Below are 21,685 nucleotides of genomic sequence, written 5' to 3'. Positions count from 1 at the left end.
AGATGGGATGCAGCCAGTTAAGTGTCTGCCTTTGGCTCAGGTCATGATCCTGGAGTCCTGGGATCAAGCCCTGAACTGGGCTTCCTGCTCAGCGGGGAGTCTGCTTCTCCCTCTGCCCCTCACCTGCTCACGTTCTCTCTCTCTTTCTCACTCCATCTCTCAAATAAATAAAGTGTTCTTAAAAAATTAAAAAAAAACACGTTGAGGTTGGAGGAATACCTGGGTCTTGATCTCATGACCCTGAGGTCATGACCTGAGCTGAAACCAAGAGTCAGACACTTAACTGATTGAGCCATCCAGGCACACCAATATTTCTTTTTTTGTGTATGGCTGAATAATAGTCTACAGAATATGTAATATCACATTTTCTTTATCAATGGACACATACCTTGGCTATTGTAAATAATGCTGCAATGAACATGGGCTGTATGTAGCTTTTCAAATAGTTTTTTTTTTTTTTGTTGCTGTTGTTGTTTTGTTTGTTTTCTTGAGAATTGAGGGTTTTTATTTTTTGTTTGTTTGTTTCTTGAGAATAATACCCAGAGGTGGAATTGCTGGACCATTGGATAGTTCTATTTTTAATGTTTTGAAGAACCTCCATACTGTTTTCCATGGTAGTCACCCAATTTACATTCCTACCAGCAGTGCATGGGCATCTTGCCTATCTGGGGAAGTCAGGTGCTCACTCACATGTTCCCACTGCCCCCAAAGGAGAAGTAGACTGAGAGAAGGTCTCTCAGGTGTGGAGCTTTGCTGCTGTGAAGTTGAGGAGACCAGAATAATAAAAGTAAGCTGTTCTTCAGGGTGTCCAATCTTGGATTTGTCTTTGGTCTGTGATGTCCAGGGACTTGTCTGCTGGACTGCCAGAGTGGACAAAGTCACTGTCGTCTGTTGTTTGAGTTACAATCAGTGTTCCTTGGTTGGAAATGGTAAAAAGTTCCTCTTGTGCTATTTTGATGATGTCATTCTTCTGATTCTAAGCATTTAAAGCTTCCACTGTATTATTTCACTTATGAGTATTAATACCCTGGGGGGTGAAACCTTATTTATCTTTAAAAATTAATTTGATCAGATGATATGGATTTTAAAAATTATTTAAGTACATTGTAAAACCCAGGTCATGATCCCAATTTTAAAATGCACCACATGTGCTTGGGAAGAATGGCTATTATTCAGTAATTGTTCCAATGTCCTGTATTGATATATGCTGGCTTTGTCTGACCTACAATAACTAAGGGAAGTAAATGAAGTTATGTACCATGATGGCTCATTGACAATATTATCCTTATAATTTGATCCACGTTTGCTATGTATATTAAGGATGTTTTAAGGTAGACTTTCAGTCTGAGTCCAGTAATGGAAGAAATGCAACTTATTTCAATGAAGAGAGTGTGATGAGCACTGGATGTTATACGCAACTAATGAATTGTTGAACACTACATCAAAAACTAATGATGTACTATATGTTGGCTAACAGGACACAATAAAGAGTATTTTAAGCAGTTGTTGGTAGATATGTCAAGTACAGGAAACGCTGAAGTGTCTTCATGTTGACTGTAGGAATCAGCTTCTAGCCCAGGGCTGGGGTATAAGGGCAGAGAGCCCAGGTGCTTTGTTGGGGGGCAGGTAGGACTCAAGACTACCCACTAGAAGTTCCCCCTGGCTGCAGCAGTGCCTCCAGAGCCTCCAGAACACTGTGGGGCGGGCACTTTCCTGTAGATGCTGGTAAATCTGAAGATCTTCTATGCGGTGTTGGTAGGTCAGTGACTTCGTGGAGACTGGATTATGAGGTGTCACTGGGGATGCTCACAGGAACAGAAACAGAGTAATGGTAAAGTTCTTCCTATGCTATACAGCCTTCAAATACCTATTTATGGATAGAATCCAACTAGAAGTGCCTTGGGAAAGAGAAAATGTCATTTTAGATGACCCAATCCAACACTGGTACAGAAAGTTGGGTTCAGAGTATAAAGTTTAGTATGTGGCACTGGCTAGCTGTGTGTCCAGGGTAATGCTCAGTAGGTCCTTCGTTTATCCATATCTGTACATCTCCTTGAACACATAGATGAACTTTTCAAAAGTTGTGTAGCAACTTTCTGCTTCCATCTTACCTGAGAGAGCTATTGTTCAGGCAAATGATAATACTCTCATCCTGTCCCCCAAAACAGGAGACAAACAGTCCTGAAAATAATATTATGTACTTATGGAAAGTTATATTACTTGTCTAATTCATCCATAGGCCATCCTGAATATGCAGGAAACTCGGATTGTGGTTTGCCTTTTATTTATTTATGTATTTATTTATTTAATTCAATTTTGTTAAGTTATAATTTTTTCCCCAAGTTTATTTTAGGGGATTTTATTTTTTTATTTAAAAATTTTATTTTTTTTCAGTGTTCTAAGATGCATTGTTTATGCTCCACACTCATTGCTCCATGTAATACATACCCCAGGTTTTAAAAAAATTTTGGCTAGCTAACATATAGTGCAATGTTTCAGATATAGAACTTAATGATTTATCATCTACATACAGCATGTGGAAGTCATCACAGCTAATGCCCTCCTTAATCCCCATCACCTATTCAACCCATCCCCTTGCCCACCTCCCTTCCAGTAGCCCTCAGTTTGTGCCCTATTGTAAAGATTCTGTTTCTTCTGTTTCATTTCTTAAATTCCACATATGAGTGCAATAATATGGTATTTGTCCTTTTCTGTGTGACTTATTTCACTTGACATAATACTCTCTAGCTCCATCCATGTCATTGCAAATGGCAAGATTTCATCCTGCTTTCCTGACTGACTAAAATGCCTTTAGTTATATGGACCAAATTTGATCTTTGCACAGACCTTGGATTAGGGTTCAGTTTTAAGCCAGAAGAAGGGTTCGGATTAGTGTGTCAGGTGAGGAGGGTGCCTATTAGCCAGCAACGTGGAGATCTCTCCAGAGGGACAAGTTTATGGCTGGGATTAGAATTAGAGTCAGGGTCAGGCTTAGGGTTTAGTGGATAGGGGTTAGGGGCTAGGGGTTACAGGTTGGGTTTGCATAACATTATAACTTTGAGGAATAGTCTGTAGTGCCATCCATGTCATCACAGATGGCAAGATTTAATTCTTTGTTAACATTATAACTTTGAGGAATAGTCTGTAGTGCCATCCATGTCATCACAGATGGCAAGATTTAATTCTTTGTAATTTTCTTATTGATGCTCAGATTACCGCCTGTTTGGGAAGTGGAAACCCCTACAAAATGGACTTCACAAATATATTCAGAGCATTTCATCCTAAACAACAGAATACACATGCTTCTCAAGTGCACATGGAACATTCTCCAGAATAGATCACATACTGAGTCACAAATGAGGTCTCACAGGATACCAAAAGATTGGGATTATTCCCTGCATATACTTTTAAAAATTTTTATTTATTTTTAAAATTTCTTTTCTGTGTTCCAGAGTTCATTGTATATGCACCACACCCAGTGCTCCATGCCATACGTGCCCTCCACAATACCCACCACCAGGCTCCCCCACCCTCCCACCCCCCACCCCTTCAAAACCCTCAGATTGTTTTTCAGAGTCCATAGTCTCTCATGGTTCTTCTCCCCCTCCAATTTCCCTCAACTCCCTTCTCCTTTCCATCTCCCCATGCCCTCTGTGTTATTCCTTATGCCCCACAAATAAGCGAAACCATATGATAACTGACTCTCTCTGCTGGACTTATTTCACGCAACATAATCTCTTCCAGTCCCATCCATGTTGATACAAAAGTTGAGTATTCATCTTTTCTGATGGAGGCATAATACTCCATAGTATATATGGACATCTTTATCCTGCATATTCTTTTTTTATAATTTAATTTTATTTTTTTCAGTGCTCCAAGAGTCATTGTTTATATCCCTCCATATTCTCAAACCATAATGTTCAGCAAGGGCCACGGTTGCCAAACTGTGGAAAGAACCAAGATGCCCTTCAACGGACGAATGGATAAGGAAGATGTGGTCCATATACACTATGGAGTAAATCTTTTTTAAAAAGATTTTATTTATTTATTTGACAGACAGAGATCATAAGTAGGCAGAGAGGCAGGCAGAGAGAGGGGAGGAAGCAGGCTCTCTGCGGAGCAGAGAACCTAATGTGGGGCTCGATCCCAGGACCCTGGGATCATGACCTGAGCCGAAGGCAGAGGCTTTAACCCACTGAGCCACCCAGGCGCCCAAAACTGTAGATCTCTTATAAGGAAATCGAGGAAGACACAAAAATATGGCGAAACATTCCATGCTCATGAATTGAAAGAATGAATATTGTTAAAGTGTTTATGCTACCCAGAGAAATCTACACATTCAATGCAATCCCTATCAAAATACCACCAACTTTTTTCACAGAACTGGAAAAAAATCCTAAAATTTGTATGGAACCAGAGAAGGCCTGAATAGCCAAAGAATGTTGAAAAAGAAAAGCAGGGGTGCCTGAGTGGCTCAGCTGGGCATCTGCCTTTGGCCCAGGTCATGATCCTGGAGCCCTGACATCAAGCCCCACATTGGGCTCCCTGCTTGGTCGGGAGTCTGCTTCTCTCTCTCCTTCCACTGATCCCCATGCTCATACTCTCTTATGCTTTGTTTTCTCTCTTTTTCCCTCTCTCTCAAATAAGTAAATAACATAAAGTCTTTAAAAAAAGAAAGAAAGAAACAGCCATAAAGCCAGAAGACAACCTATAGTTGTGTAAGCCTGATAGTGGGAATTGTGGAGGGCACGTATTGCATGGAGCACTGGGTGTGGTGCATAAACAATGAATTCTGGTACACTGAAAAGAAATTAAAAAATTAAAAAAAAGAAAACTAATGATGTATTTTATGGTGACTAACATAACACAATTAAAAAAAAAAGACAACCTATGGATTGGGAGAAGATATTTGCAAATGTCTTATCAGATAAAGGGCTAGTATCCAAAATGTACAAAGAACTTATCAAAATAATTACCGAAAAAACATAATCCAGTCAAGAAATGGGTAGAAGATATGAACAGATATTTCTCCAAGATGAATACAAATGGCCAACAGACACATGAAAAAGTGCTCAACATCACTCGGCATCAGGGAAATACAAATAAAAATCACAATGAGATGACACCTCACACCAGTTAGAATGGCTAAAATTAGCAACTCATGAAACAACATATGTTGGCAAGGATGTGGAGAAAGGGGAACCCGTTTACACTGTTGGTGGGAATGCAAACTGGTGCAGCCACTCTGGAAAACAGTATGGAGGATCGTCAAAATGTTAAAAATAGAGCTAACTTAAAACCCAACAATTGCACTACTGTGTATTTATCCAAAGGATACAAACACATTGATGTGAAGGGACACCTGCACCCCAATGTTTATGTTAGCAATTTCCACAGTAGCCAAACTATGGAAAGAGCCCAGATATCCGTCAAGAGATAAATGGATAAGGAATGGATGGTGTATATATACAATGTAATATTAATCAACCATCAAAAGTAATGAAATATTGTCATGTTCAGTGATGTGTATGGTCCTAGTGGGTATTATGCTAAATGAAATAAGATAGTAAAAATATTATCATACGATTTCATTCATATGTGGAATTTAAGAAACAAGACAGATGAACATAGGGTAAGGAATGGACAAATAGTATCATAATAATAATATGAAAAGTGAGAAGGAGGCAAACCATGAAAGACTCTTACTCTAGGAAACAAACTGAGGGTTGCTGGAGGGGAGGGGGGGTGGGAGGAATGGGTAATTGGTTAATGGGCACTTAATAGAATGAATCCCTAAATTCTACCCCTGAAACTGATGATACAGTATATTATTTTAACTAAATTAGATTTAAATAAAGATTTTAAAAAGAGTGCTTTTAAGAAAAAGGAAGAATATTATAAAATTAAAGGGCTAAAATATAGAGCTTCCCTATGACCCTGCAATTGCACTGCTGGGTATTTACCCCAAAGATACAGATGTAGTGAAAAGAAGAGCCATCTGTACCCCAATGTTTATAGCAGAAATGGCCATGGTCGCCAAACTGTGGAAAGAACCAAGATGCCCTTCAACGGACGAATGGATAAGGAAGATGTGGTCCATATACACGGTGGAGTATTATGCCTCCATCAGAAAGGATGAATACCCAACTGTTGTAGCAACATGGACGGGACTGGAAGAGATTATGCTGAGCGAAATAAGTCAAGCAGAGAGAGTCAAGTATCATATGGTTTCACTTATTTGTGGAGCATAACAAATAACATGGAGGACATGGGGAGATGGAGAGGAGGGAGGAATTGTGGGAAATTGGAAGGGGAGATGAACCATGAGAGACTATGGACTTTGAAAAAGAACCTGAGGGTTTTGAAGGGGCGGGGGGTGGGAGGTTGGGAAACCAGGTCGAGCGTAATAGAGAGGGCAGGTATTGCATTGAGCACTGGGTGTGGTGCAAAATAAATGAGTACTGTTACGCTGAAAATAAATAAACAAATTTAAAAAAAATTAAAGGACTAGAAGATAGTAGTAAATAAAGAATACTCATTTACGCCACAAGCTATTCACGCTGGGTGACGCTGTGTGAGGCTGCTGAGCACTGGAAATGTAGCTAGGGTGACCGTGGGACGGATTTTTAAATGTTAATTTCACTTTGATGTGGAATAAAAAGGTAACGTAATATTCAGCATGGGGCATGTAGTCAGAAACATTCTATTACCTTTGTAAGGTGACAAGTGGTAGGTGATTAGACTTATTGTGGTAACCGTTCTGCAATGTGTACGAATGTCAAATCCGCATTTTATACACTTGAAACTAATACACTGTATGCCAATGACAAAGAAAGACAGGGCCCCAGTTTTTTTTTTTTAAAGTCGATATTTTTTGGAGTTATTATAAAACTTTCAGGTATACATTTGAAACAATGTAGGTATGGGAATCTATTTTTTTCATTTTCAAATTTTATGACAGGTAAGTACAGATCAGTTTTTTTTGATGACAACTTTAGTACCTAATTTAAAATATGCTATAAATGTGAAATGCATATTGGATTTTTGAAGAATTAATATGAAAAATTGTAGACTCTCCTTATTTTTTTGTGTGGATGACATGTTAAAATGATATGGGTCAATGATATGGATCTCTCTAGTGAAATAAAATATTTAATTCACAAAAGAATACTTATTTATATTGATTTCATTTAGACAAAACTCATTTCCTTCATTTCTTCTAAGAGAATTGAAAAACCATTACCCACCTACTTTCACACATCTATAGGAAAGAAATTAATTAAAGTCCACAAGACCATTTTAATTTTCTGTTTAGAAACTCAACATCTCCCTATTTTCTGTAACAGTTGTTCTAAACTTTTGTCTCATCACCTGAATTGTTGTTAAGACAAATCAGTTTCTGGGTCCTTTCTCAGATGGTTGGTTCAGTAGGTCTGCGGTGAGTCCAAGAGTGTCCATTCTGATAAAGAGCCAAGTGATGTGGTTGCTGCTGATTGAAGGACCACGCTACCTTACAGTAAAAAGCCCCAAATCTTCATCAAGCCATGGAGGGTAAAGTTAGGCTACTCTAACTGAAAGACCACCAAAATAGAGTGGCTTTATTTAATATTCAATAATGTAGAAGGATTTCTTCTGTAATAATCTGGTGGCATTAAGAGTTGGTGGGTGGTTCTGATTCCATTTTATTGTTCTATTCCATGTTGTTTTTTCCACCAAAGCTAGTTACCTCCACACTCTCATTGCAGCCAAGAGGAAGTGGGTGGGTTGGGGTGGGGGGAGGGTGAGGGCAAATGGTTTCATATTTGAGAAGATAACTCAGGAGTTGCACACTTTGTTTCCCTGGATTTTTGTTGGTGTAGGCCAGGCTCAGTTATGTGATATGCAGTATGTTGGCCAGGTGGCCAATTAAAACTATAAGCAGAAGGTGGAATGGGTATCAGTGGGTAGTTGGTCTCCACCACAAATGCAATGTTGGAAGTATCAGCTTGATGAAGGAAGTGTTATTTTCAATAAAAATGATAATTCTGCAAAGAAGATAATCAGTATACTGTTAATCCTATATTAACATAATGTGAAATATCTTCTTAATACTTTCTACATTTCTCTATTAGTATACTTAATCACATCTCATAACTATATGTTTACTATTCTGTGGCCCGTGATTAGTCCTGAAGCATTTTAAATGTATGAGTTGAAAGTTCTTTATGTGTCTGTATCTCTCTCTCTAACTTCTTTTTCCCCCATTTTAAAAATTTATTTTCAGTGTAACAGAATATATTGTTTATGCACCACAACCAGTGCTCCATGCAATACGTGCTCTCCACAATACCCACCACCTGGCTCCCCCAGCCTCCCACCCCCTGCCCCTTCATTACCCTCACATTGTTTTTCAGAGTCCATAGTCTCTAATGGTTCACCTCCCGCTCCAATTTCCCCCAACTCTCTTCTCTCATAATTTCTGTCTAGTTCCTACTTATTTAGAAAGTCAGTACCTACTATTCAATAATGATTTTTTAAAAATTTAAAAAATTTCAAAAATTCAGTACTTATTATTATTCTTGGTACATGGTAAACATCCAATAAATACTCTTTGCATAAATGAATTGATTCATATTCTGTTGATAGAGGTCAATATTATTTTGTTAGTTCTCCTCCATCTAATTCATGACTTGGCTGACCATTTTTTGACAGACAGCATTCTATTTACTGCGTTCTTTACATCTTTGTTTCTTAAAGTGTATATCAGAGGGTTAAGGGTGGGCGTGATGATTGTGTAAAAGAGAGAAAGGAACTTCCCCTCATGTTGGGAGCTGCTATTCTGTGGCCTCATGTACATGTAAATGACTGTTACATATAACAGAGTTACTACTGTGAGGTGGGAACCACATGTATTGAGGACCTTACTCCACCTTCCTGCTGACTTGATCCTCACAACTGCTTGAGTGATTACTGCATATGAGATGAGAATTAGTGATAGAGGTGCTAGAAGAACTACCATCCCGAGAGCAAAGATAATGACCTCCATGAATTTTGAGTAGACACAGGCCATCTGGAGCAGGGCTGGCATCTCACAATAGAAGGTATCCACTTCCCGGTGCCCACATCTTGGTAATTTCAAGGTCATGGAGCAAAGAATTAAGGCACTGCCAAGGCCACCTAACCACGTGGTGAGCACCATATTCTGGCAAAGCTGAAGGTGCATTATGACCGTGTCGTGAAGAGGTTGACAGACGGCAGCATAGCGGTCATAGGCCATCACAGCCAAGAGAAGACATTCAGTGGCTCCCAGATCAAGGGCAAAGAAGAATTGGAGCACACACCCTCCATAGGTAATAGACCTTGTAGGACCCCATAGATTTACCAGCATCTGGGGGATAATGCTAGTTGCATAGCAGAGATCCAAAAAAGACAAATTGGTTAAGAATAAATACATGGGCGTATGGAGCTGGGTATCTAGGTAAGATACAAGAATGATGGCTGTGTTTCCTACCAGAGTCATAATATAGAAGATGAAGACCACCCCAGAGATGATGGGTTCTAATTGGGGTCGATCAGAAAAGCCCAGCAGGATGAAATCTGTTGTGGAACTTCCATTGTTTGTGTCCATGGCTCCTTAGGAAAGTCTAGGAGACAAGATCGTGGTAATCAAAATAGCATCAGGCCTAGGCAGAAATAGCTTGCCATGTCGCTTACCATGAGCATCCCCAATTCAGTTGTTTGTGTGCTCTGTCCCATTTGGAACCCCTCTGTTAACACTCCCTGTGTTCATTGCCCAAAGCCTCTCTGTGTTTACTCATAACCAGAGTGGTTCTAAAAATAATATGGTAAACCTGTCACACTGAATTGTAAGTCATTGAAATGGTTTAATTATGCCATGAAACTTATAGTTCTGTGTGTTTTGGTTAAGTAGTGAATCCATGAAATTAATAATATGATTTAAGATGCAGATATATTTTGAGAAAAATGAGAAATGTGTCCGATATATTTTTCCTTTTTGAACGTGGGAGATAAGCCTCACTTGATCATGACAAATATTTCCGTTTTCAACGGAGTGGCCTATGGGATAAAAAGTTAAATGATCCATTTTCTTGGAGTAAGATCCACCATTTGGTAACAGGATCAGTTTCTATATTCATTTCCAAATGCATTAATTCCACCCATTATCACCACCACCACCAACCCCCTCCTCTTGTCCTTCCTATTGAACATTGTAGGCACTGCTATTCCTAGATCAATTTTGATGTTCCCTACTATTGCCCCATTTTGTGCATGCATTTTGGTGCTAGGAAAACTCGTCTTTCTTATTAACTTCCATTGCCATGTACAGAGGCCCTGTGTTTTTTGGAATACCATTCACAACTGCCAATAAAGTATTTAAATAGCCTTACTGATTTGTTTCAGAGTTAAAATCTGAAGTAATTCCAGAATCCTCCGGTTATCACATACATGCAGCAATCACCTGTGTCAGCTCCTGCTCACCTGGCCATTCAGCAAAAGTAGCAAGGTAGGTAACTTGATCAAAAACAGCTCAAAAAATGATCAGTGAGCTGTTTTTCCACATATAATATACCAACAATCTGAGTCAATCCTCTGGTTGCTTTGGAACTCTATAGGTAAAACTCCATTTCAGTTCTAAATGAATACAGAAAGGTGACAGATATATATGTATTTTCCTGTTTTTGAATTATCATATCATTAAATATGTGGAAGTTTTAATGACTGAATTACTTTATAAATATTTTCTATTATTTTGGTTTATCATTCTTTATGCCTATAATTTCTGACCATCAACTACAGATTTAGGGTGCTTTATATTCATGTGTGTTTGGGGCCAAGGAAAAATAAATTTATTTGTTGTAGTTACAGTGAAATAAGGTAAATTACTTACTGTATATCATTGTTACAAACAGTTGAATTATAACATGAAAATGTTACAATCATGAAGAAAGAGCTGTTATTACCAGTAGTGTGTTATCACCATACTACCCAAGTAGTATGGGTTAGGGATATATTTTTTCTCAAAATGGGAACTTTATTTAATTAATGACTGTGAAGTTTTTATGTGGTTGATGCCAGCTATGTTGAGCATAGTGCTTATGTGCACAGATTTTGGACTCAGAGCTTGGTATCAAATCCCAGCTTCACTACTTGGCGGTAATGTGTCCTTGGGCAGTTACGTAATTTTTTTACACCAGCTTCTTTACATGTTCTGTGAAGATAATAATATTCCTCAAAAGGTGGTGGTGAGGGTTAGTATTTGTAAAAACACTAGAAACCCTGTTTTGTTTATATTTAATTCTCAAAAGTAAAAATTGTATTCACCTTCATATGTGGAACATAAGGATTAGTGCAGAGGACAAAGGGGAAGGGATGGAACACCTAGGGGGAAGAAAACAGAGAGGGAAACAAGGCATATGAAATTCTTGACTCAGGGAAAGAAACTGAGGGTTGAGGAAAGAGAGGAGGGTGTGGGGGCATGGTGTAACTAGGAGATGGCCATTAAGAGGGAATGTGATGTGATGAGCACTGGGTATTATATGCAAGTAATGGATCATTGAAGAATGTATAAAAAACTAATGATGTACTATACGTTGGCTAATTGAATTGGGGGAACATGTGGTGGGTAATAGGGAGGGCACGTTTTGCATGGAGCATTTTGCACTGTTGTGCAAAAACACTGAATACTGTTATGCTGAAAAAGTAAATTTAAAAAATGTTCCATGGGCACTTAAAAGAAATATAAATTTTGCAATTGTTGTTTACAATGTTGAATACAGGTCTATTAGATCAAGTTTGTTAATTGTGTTGTTCAGAATTTCCATATATCCACTGACACTTTTTTTTTGTGGGGGGGCCTTGTCCCTTATCAGTTATTCAGTGATACTTATTAAAATTACCCTTTATAGAAGATGTGGTCCATATACACAATGGAGTATTATGCCTCCATCAGAAAGGACGAATACCCAACTTTTGTAGCAACATGGACGGGACTGGAAGAAATTATGCTGAGCGAAATAAGTCAAGCAGAGAGAGTCAAGTATCATATGGTCTCACTTATTTGTGGAGCATAACAAATAACATGGAGGACATGGGGAGATGGAGAGGAGAGGGAGTTGAGGGAAACTGGAAGGGGAGATGAACCATGAGAGACTATGGACTCTGAAAAACAACCAGAGGGTTATGAAGGGGTGGCGGGAGGGGGTGGGGTGGGGTGGGAGGTTGAGGAACCAGGTGGTGGGTAATAGGGAGGGCACGTACTGCATGGAGCACTGGGTGTGATGCCAAAACAATGAACACTGTTATGCTGTAAATAAGCAAATAAAAATAATTAAATTAATTTAAAAAAAATAAATAAAAAATAAAAGGGCAAAAAAAATTACCCTTTATAGTCAAAAAAATTGTATTCACCTACCCACAAATTATTATTATTCTATTCACTCCTTATTCTCTTCATTTTTCATGCTGATGATTTCACTATGATGGTCTAGATCTGAACTTGGAATGGTTAAAATTTTACACTTAAATAACATTTCAAATGTATGAGCACTCATGTACACAAAAGTGCCCACAAGCTCGATGTATTACTGAACTGATTAAACCCAGAGGCAAGAGATGACAGAGGACTTAGCTCTCAACATGCCTTGGTTACAAAATGCACTCGGCATTCTTTGACCAAGTAAGATTGAGAGAGTTTTGGGAATTAAAAGGCCAGAGAATTTTGGAGTTGAAATAGACTCAGAAAACATGATCCAGCCTTCTATCTGACAAAGGAGGTCTTCCACAGAATGTTCACCTGTCTTCTGTTTTCAGAACTTCATAGCTGTCCTTTAATCTTTGCTTTTTACTTACTCTTTATGTTAAGTCAGAGATTCTTCTTTAACAGAGCACCGGATCTTTTTCTTTATTCTGGAAATAACATGGAATGAGTCAATTTATTATTATTTCTTTATAAAAAAGTTTTGTTGCACAATGAAAGAGAGATACAGAAAAATACAAAATCCTCAAAAAGTTAAGGTGAATATTATTATACCTAACATGCAGCTCAAGAAATAGAACCCTGGTAAGTACCAAAGAGCTTCTCTTTGTGCCTCAAGCAATCATTACCCAACCCTGTCCCTAAAGTATCCACTATCCTGGTGTTTATGATAATCACTTCCTAGTCTTTAATAGCTTGATTACCCATATGTGCTTCTCTAGGCAATATTGTTTGGTTCAGCTCATTAAAAATTGTTTATATGTCTTTTGCTTATATGTCCTTTTAAAAAATTTTTATTTTTTCAGTGTTCCAAGATTCATTGTTTATGCCCCCCTCCCCAGTGCTCCATGCAATAGGTGCCGTCCTTGATACCCACCACAAGGCTCATCTAACCATTCCATTCCCCTCCACTCCAAAACCCTCAGTTTGTTTCTCAGAGTCCACAGCCTCTCACGGTTCATCTTCCCCTCCAATTTCCCCCAATTCATTTTATTATATGTCCTTTGATATTAGAGCCTATTATCAAATATACGCTTTGATTTATGTTTCCAGACTAAGTGTTTGATGGTTGTCAGCTCTTCCTAACACTGTATGATGTGTAATTACCGTGTTTTTCTGTTTGCTATCCCTTTGACTCACCATGGTTTATTAAATGCCTTTGGTTTTGGTCCCATATGGAACTGGAGTTAGAAGAGATGAGTCCAGTTCCAAAACGGAGGGCCTTGATCCAAAGGAATCAGAGCAGTTGAGAAAACTGTTTATTTGTGGTTTGAGCTTTGAAACTACAGATGATAGTTTAAGAGAACATTTTGAAAAATGTGGTACACTTACAGATTGTGTGGTGATGAGAGACCCCCAAACAAAACGGTTCAGGGGGTTTGGTTTTGTCACTTATTCTTGTGTTGAAGAGGTGGATTCAGCAATGTGTGCCTGACCACACAAGGTTGTTGGGCATGTATAGAACCAAAGAGAGCTGTTTCTAGAGAGGATTCTGTAAAGCCTGGTGCCCATCTAACTGAAGAACATTTTTGTTGGTGGTATTAAAGAAGATACAGAAGAATGCAGTTTGAGAAACTACTTTGAAAAAAAAATGGCAAGATTGAAACCAAAATAGTTATAGAAGACAGGCAGAGTGGAAAAAAGAGGATTTGCTTTTGTAAGTTTTTTTTTTTTTAATTTTTTTTTTTATTTTATTTTTTCTGTTTTACAGAGAGAGAGAGAGAGAGAGAGAGATTACAAGTAGGCAGAGCAGCAGCCAGAGAGGGGAGGAAGCAGGCTCCCTGCCAAGCAGAGAGCCCGATATGGGGCTCGCTCCCTGCCAAGCAGAGAGCCCGATATGGGGCTCGATCCCAGGACCCTGAGACCACGACCTGAGCTGAAGGCAGAGGCTTAACCCACTGAGCCACCCAGGCGCCCCTGCTTTTGTAAGTTTTGATGATCATGATACGGTTGATAAAATTGTTGTTCAGAAATACCACACTATCGGGGCACCTGGGTGGCTCAGAGGGTTAAAGCCTCTGCTTTCAGCTCAGGTCATGATCCCAGAGTCCTGGGATTGAGCCCCACATCAGGCTCTCTGCTCAGCAGGGAGCCTGCTTCCTCCTCTCTCTCTCTCTCTCTCTCTCACTGCCTGCCTCTCTGCCTACTTGTGACCTCTATCTGTCAAATAAATAAAATCTTAAAAAAAAGAAATACCACACTATTAATGGGCATAATTGTGAAGTGAAAAAGACCCTTTCTAAACAAGAAATTCAGGGGCGCCTGGGTGTTTCAGTGGGTTAAGCCTCTGCCTTCAGCTCAGGTCATGGTCTCAGGGTCCTGAGATCGAGCCCCACATTGGACTTTCTGCTCAGCAGGGAGCCTGCTTCCCTCTCTCTCCCTGCCTGCCTCTGCCAACTTGTGATCTCTCTCTTTCTCTCTCTGTTAAATAAATAAATAAATGAATAAATAAATCTTAAAAATATAAACAAGAAATGCAGTCTGCTGGATCACAAAGAAATATTGGAGGAGGATCTGGCAACTTCATGGGTCATGGAGGAAATTTCAGAGGCGGTGGTAACTTTGGTTGTGGTGGAAACTTTGGTGAAAGGGGAGGCTATGGTGGTGGTGGACCAGGATATGGAAACCAAGGTGGTGAATACGGAGGTGGTGGTGGAGGATATGATGGTTACAATGAAGGAGGAAATTTTGGAGGTGGTAACTCTGGTGGTGGTGAGAACTATAATAATTTTGGAAGTGATAGTGGGCAACAGCAATCAAATTATGGACCAGTGAAGGGGGGCAGTTTTGGTAGAAGCAGCTCGGCAGTCCCTATGGTGGTGGTTGGATCTGGTGGTGGAAGTGATGGATATGGTAGCAGAAGGTTCTAAAAAAATTTCCAGAAGAAAAGGGCTACAGTTCATAGTAGGAGAGAGAGCAAGGAGTTGTCAGGAAAGCTGCAGGTTACTTTGAGACAGTTGTCCCAAATACATTAGAGGAAATGTAAATTTTGCCACAGAAGGACCAATGATCCATAGTCAGAAAAGTTAATGCAGCTTAAACAGGAAACCCGTCTTGTTCAGGACTGTCTTAGCCACAGTTTGCAAAAAGTGCAGCTATTTATTTTTTTTATTTTTATTTTTTTATTTATTTTTATTTTTCTTTAATTATTTTATTTATTTATTTATTTTTATTTGCTTATTTACAGCATAGCAGTGTTCATTGTTTTGGCATCACATCCAGTGCTCCATGCAGTACGTGCCCTCCCTATTACCCACCACCTGGTTCCTCAACCTCCCCCCCCACCCCCCCCCCCCCCCCCCGCCGCCCCTTCATAACCCTCTGGTTGTTTTTCAGAGTCCATAGTCTCTCATGGTTCATCTCCCCTTCCAGTTTCCCTCAACTCCCTCTCCTCTCCATCTCCCCATGTCCTCCATGTTATTTGTTATGCTCCACAAATAAGTGAGACCATATGATACTTGACTCTCTCTGCTTGACTTATTTCGCTCAACATAATTTCTTCCAGTCCCGTCCATGTTGCTACAAAAGTTGGGTATTCGTCCTTTCTGATGGAGGCATAATACTCCATTGTGTATATGGACCACATCTTCCTTATCCATTCATCCATTGAAGGGCATCTTGGTTCTTTCCACAGTTTGGCGACCGTAGCCATTGAGTGCAGCTATTTATTAATGCAATGTACTGTCAATTAGATATACATTCCTGAGGTCTTTTATCTATTGTAGCTTTGTCTTTTTTCCTTTTCATTGCATCAGGTAAATTTCCGTGTAAATTGTAGTAGTGGTACCAGGAATAAAAAATTACGGAATTTTTAACTTAAAGAAAACCCCTTTTGTTATGAGTTGAGAAGTGAACACAGTACTTTAGGTGTGCTATATACCGCTAAAGAAGGCAGCAAACATCCATGATACACGTAGTTTCTAAAATTTATGTTAGTTTATCAGGTGGAAAACAGTACCAGGTCAGTTTATGCCTTGGGTCCTATAAGAACCCAGGTATCCTTTTCAGAAGTGTCAAGCCTGGAGTTATACTTCATGTAATTTAATGTCATAAAACCAAATATAGGAGTTTTCATTCTGTGCTTGTGAATCTTTTCCATATTGGTTTTAGCCTTGGGCCAACTTTTAACTATTATTGTAATTTTAATCTGAAAGCGAACGTGACAAAAAACGAGAGAGCACAAGCTGAAGAAACAGATGTTAAAAAAGAGGTGTGCAATGTTTTCACTGAAACAGGTTTTTCATTTTTCGTGTATGGACTCCATTTTCTAATAGTGTAGCATGAATTTACAAATTAATTTTTTCCTTGAAATGTGAGATGAATGAAGCAACATATTTAAATATAATTTGAATGTGCAGAATGACATGGAGAGAAAATGATAAAGAAAATTAGAACATATTTACGTTTCAGGAGGGAAGAATTCACAGCTCTTGTGTTCTTATGTAGTCCAAAGATACCCATGTTCTCATGATGATGAGCTTTCATTTCACCCATAGTCGGGATTCTTGTTTGGCAAGTTACTGAGTCCATGATATACTGATTAGCCCCCACTTTCTTGGACTAACACCATGATCACATTTGCATTGAAATGCAACAACTGAACTAAGATTCCAAGAAGTCTCTATTTAAATTGGGTGTTGGAGGAAAATTAGACATGGGACTGGTAGAAATGTTGGTGAATTTGGTTTGTTAAATGTATTTTTGTTGTGGTATTTGTAGTCTTTTCATATGTACTCCTGTTGGACACATTTGTAAGTGGATCTCTGCCCAATTAAACCAGGAGAGCCCTCTGCTGGTCTATGCATGCTCCAAGTAGTGTTTACGTAGGACTCTAAAGGCTAGAAGGCTAACATGGTGTAGCCCATGGGGACTGGTGCACAGAGGTGATTAATAATTCTTAGACTATTGTCAGAGGGTTATCCAAACAACTATTTTAGGAAAGCTTCTCTTAAGGCATGTTTCATCTTGTCTTTTTCTTTTTAGATATCCTCCATGGAAATTAATTTCAGAGATGAACCCCCCCTTTTTTTTTTCAATTGTGTTATGTTAGTCACCATACAATACATCATTAGTTTTTTTAAAAAAAATATTTTTGGGGGCGCCTGGGTGGCTCAGTGGGTTAAAGCCTCTGTTTTCGGCTGAGGTCATGATCTCAGGGTTCTGGGATCGAGCCCCACATTCAGCTCTCTTCTCAGCTGCTCAGCAGGGAGCGTGCTTCCCTTCCTCTCTCTCTGCCTGCCTTTCTGCCTACTTGTGATCTCTGTCTAAATAAAATCTTTAAAAAATTTTATTTTTTATGAACATATGATGTATTATTAGCCCCAGGGGTACAGGTCTGTGAATCGCCAGGTTTACACACTTCATATCACGTACCTTCCCCAATGTCCATAGCTCCATCACCCTCTCCATAGCCCCCTCTCCCTGGCAACCCTCAGTTTGTTTTGTGAGATTGAGTCTCTTATGGTCTTTCTCCCTCCTGATCCCATCTTGTTTCATTTATTCTTTTCATACCACCCAAACCCCCGACGTTGTCTCTCAACTTCCTCATATCAGGGAGCTCATATGATAATTGTCTTTCTCTGATTGACTTAATTCGCTAAGCATAATACCCTCTAGTTCCATCCATGTCGTCGCAAGTGGAAGATTTCATTTCTTTTGATGGCTATGGCTGCATTGTATATATATATACATCTTCTTTATCCGTTCATCTGTTGATGGACATCTAGGTTCTTTCCATAGTTTGGCTATTGTGAACATTGCTGCTATAAACAGTCAGGTGCATGTGCCCCTTTGGATCACTACATTTGTATCTTTAGGATAATTAACCAGTAATGCGATTGCTGGGTCGTAGGGTAGCTCTACTTTCAACTTTTTGAGGAACCTCCATGCTCTTTTCCAGAGTGGTTGCACCAGCTTGCATTCCCACCAATGGTGTAGGAGGGTTCCCCTTTCTCTGCATCCTTGCCAGCATCTGTCATTTCCTGACTTGGTAATTTTAGCCATTCTGACGGGTGTGAGGTGGTATCTCATTGTGGTTTTTGATTTGTATTTCCCTGATGCCACGTGATGTTGAGCACTTTTTCATGTGTTTGTTGGACATATGGATGTCTTCTTTACAGAAATACCTGTTCATGTCCTCTGCCCATTTCTTGATTTGATTGTTTGCTCTTTGGGTGTTGAGTTTGATAAGTTCTTTATAGATTTTGGATACTAGCTCTTTATCTGATATGTCGTTTGCAAACATCTTCTCCCATTCTGACAGTTGTCTTTTGGTTTTGTTGAGTGTTTCATTTGCTGTGCAAAAGCTTTTGATCTTGATGAAGTCCCAATAGTTCATTTCTGCCCTTGCTTCCCTTGCCTTTGGTGATGTTCCTAGAAAGAAGTTGCTGCGGCTGAGGTCGAAGAGGTTGCTGCCTGTGTTCTCCTCAAGGATTTCGATGGATTTCTTTCTCTCATTGAGGTCCTTCATCCATTTTGAGTCTATTTCTGTGTGTGGTGTAAGGAAATGTTCCAGTTTCATTTTTGTGTATGTGGCTGTCCAATTTTCCCAACACCATTTGTTGAAGAGACTGTCTTTTTTCCATTGGACATTCTTTCCTGCTTTGTCAAAGATTAGTTGACCTTAGAGTTGAGGGTCTATATGTAGGCTCTCAATTCTGTTCCATTGATCTGTATGTCTGTTTTTGTGCCTGTACCATGCTGTCTTGATGATGACAGCTTTGTAATAGAGCTTGAAGTCTGGAATTGTGATGCCACCAACTTTGGCTTTCTTTTTCAACATTCCTCTGGCTATTCGAGGTCTTTTCTCATTCCATATAAATTTTAGGGTTATTTGGTCCATTTCTTTGAAAAAAATGGATGGGATTTTGATAGGGTTTGTATTAAATGTGTAGATTACTTTGGTAGAAAGGCATTTTCATGACAATTTGTTCTTCCAATCCATAAGCATGGAACATTTTTCCATTTCTTTGTGTCTTCCTCATTTTCTTTCATGAGTACTTTATAGTTTTCTGAGTATAGATTCTTTGTCTCTTTGGTTAGGTTTATTCCTAGTTATCTTATGGTTTTGGGTGCAATTGTAAATGGGATTGACTCCTTAATTTCTCTTTCTTCTGTCTTGTTGTTGGTGTATAGAAATGCAACTGATTTCCGTGCATTGATTTTATATCCTGACACTTTACTGAATTCCTGTACAGGTTCTAGCAGGTTTGGAATGGAGTCTTTTGGGTTTTCCACATAGAGTATCATATCATTTGCAAAGAGTGATTGGTTGGTCTTCTTTGCAGTTTTGGATGTCTCTAATTTCTTTTTGTTGTCTGTTTGCTGAGGTTAGGAAGTCTAGTACTATGTTGAATAACAGTGGTGATAATGGACATCCTGGCCGTGTTCCTGACCTTAGTGGAAAAGCGCTCAGTTTTCCTCCATTGAGAATGATATTTGCAGTGGGGTTTTCATAGATGGCTTTGATGATATTGAGGTATGTACCCTCTATCCCTACACTTTGCAGAGTTTTGATCAGGAAAGGATGCTGTACTTTGTCAGATGCTTTTTCAGCATCTATTGAGAGTATGATGTGGTTCTTGTTCTTTCTTTTATTACTGTATTGTATCACATTGATTGATTTGCAAATGTTGAACCAAACTTGCAGCCCTGGAATAAATTCCACTTGGTCGTGGTGAATAATCCTTTTAATGTACTGTTGGATCCTGTTGGCTAGTAATTTGGTGAGAATTTTTGCATCTGTGTTCATCAAGGATATTGGTCTGTAATTCTCTTTATTGATGGGATCCTTGTCTGGTTTTGGGATCAAGGTGATGCTGGCCTCATAAAATGAGTTTGGAAGTTTTCCTTACATTTCTATTTTTTGGAACAGTTTCAGGAGCAGAGGGATGAATTCGTCTTTAAATATTTGGTAGAGGGTGCCTGGATGGCTCAGTGGGTTAAGCCGCTGCCTTCAGCTCAGGTCATGATCTCAGGGTCCTGGAATCGAGTCCCGCATTGGGCTCTCTGCTGAGCGGAGAGCCCGTGTCCCTTCCTCTCTCTCTGCCTGCCTCTCTTGTGATTTCTGTCTGTCAAATAAATAAATAAAATCTTTTAAATAAAATAAATGTTTGGGAGAATTCCCCTGGGAAGCTTTCTGGCCATGGGCTCTTGTTTGTTGGGAGATTTTTGATGACTGCTTCAATCTCCTTACTGGTTATGGATCTGTTCAGGTTTTCTGTTTCTTCCTAGTTCAGTTGTGGTAGTTTATATGTCTCTAGGAATGCATCCATTTCTTCCAGATTGTCAAATTTGCTGGAGTATAGTTGCTCACAATATGTTCTTATAATTGTTTGTATTTCTTTGGTGTTGATTGTGATCTCTCTTCTTTCATTCATGATTTTATTTATTTGGGTCCTTTCTCTTCTCTCTTTATAAGTCTGGCCAGGGGCTTATCTATCTTATTAATTCTTTCAAAGAACCAGCTCCCACTTTTGTTGATTTGTTCTATTGTCTTTTTTTTGTTTGTTTGTTTCTGTTTCATTGATTTCTGATCTGATCTTTATGATTTCTCTTCTCCTGCTGGGTTTAGGCTTTCTTTGTTGTTCTTTCTCCAGCTCCTTTAGGTGTAGGGTTAGGTTGTGTATTTGATACCTTTGTTGTTTCTTGAGAAAGACTTGTATTGCTATATATTTTCCTCGCAGGACTGCCTTTGCTGTGTCCCACAGATTTTTGAACCGTTGTATTTTTATTATCATTTGTTTCTATGAATTTTTTCAATTCTTTTTTAATTTCCTGGTCGACGCTTTCATTCTTTAGAAGGGTGCTTTTTAGTATCCATGTATTTGTCCAAATTTCCTCTTCTGATTGAGCTCTAGCTTCAGGGCATTGTGTTCTGAAAATATGCAGGGAATGATCCCAATGATACCGGTTGAGACCTGATTTATGACCCAGGATGTGATCTATTCTGGAGAATGTTCCATGTGGACTAGAGAAGAATGTGTATTCTGTTTCTTTGGGATGGAATATTCTGAATTCATCTGTGATGTCCATCTGGTCCAGTGTGTCATTTAAGGCCTTTATTTCCTTTTTTATCTTTTGCTTGGATGATCTGTCCATTTCAGTGAGGGGAGTGTAAAAGTCCCCTACTATTATTGTATTATTGTCGATGTGTTTCTTTGATTTTGTTATTCATTGGTTTATATAGTTGGCTGCTCCCATATTAGGGGC

General features: G+C 39.1%; 1 protein-coding gene across 1 annotated transcript; it reads right to left on the bottom strand.

The window, feature by feature from the left end:
- Positions 1 to 8,662: 8,662 nt before the first annotated feature.
- On the bottom strand, positions 8,663 to 9,607 carry LOC123942757 (olfactory receptor 2W1-like). The gene has a single exon (XM_046006913.1). It carries the CDS (start codon positions 9,605 to 9,607, stop codon positions 8,663 to 8,665), a length of 945 nt encoding a protein of 314 aa, XP_045862869.1.
- Positions 9,608 to 21,685: the final 12,078 nt, after the last annotated feature.

Source organism: Meles meles, chromosome 5 (assembly GCF_922984935.1).
Source record: "Meles meles chromosome 5, mMelMel3.1 paternal haplotype, whole genome shotgun sequence".
NCBI lineage: Eukaryota > Metazoa > Chordata > Mammalia > Carnivora > Mustelidae > Meles > Meles meles.
The sequence above is the reverse complement of the archived record's forward strand: the minus strand, read 5'-3'. Positions and strand labels throughout refer to the sequence as shown.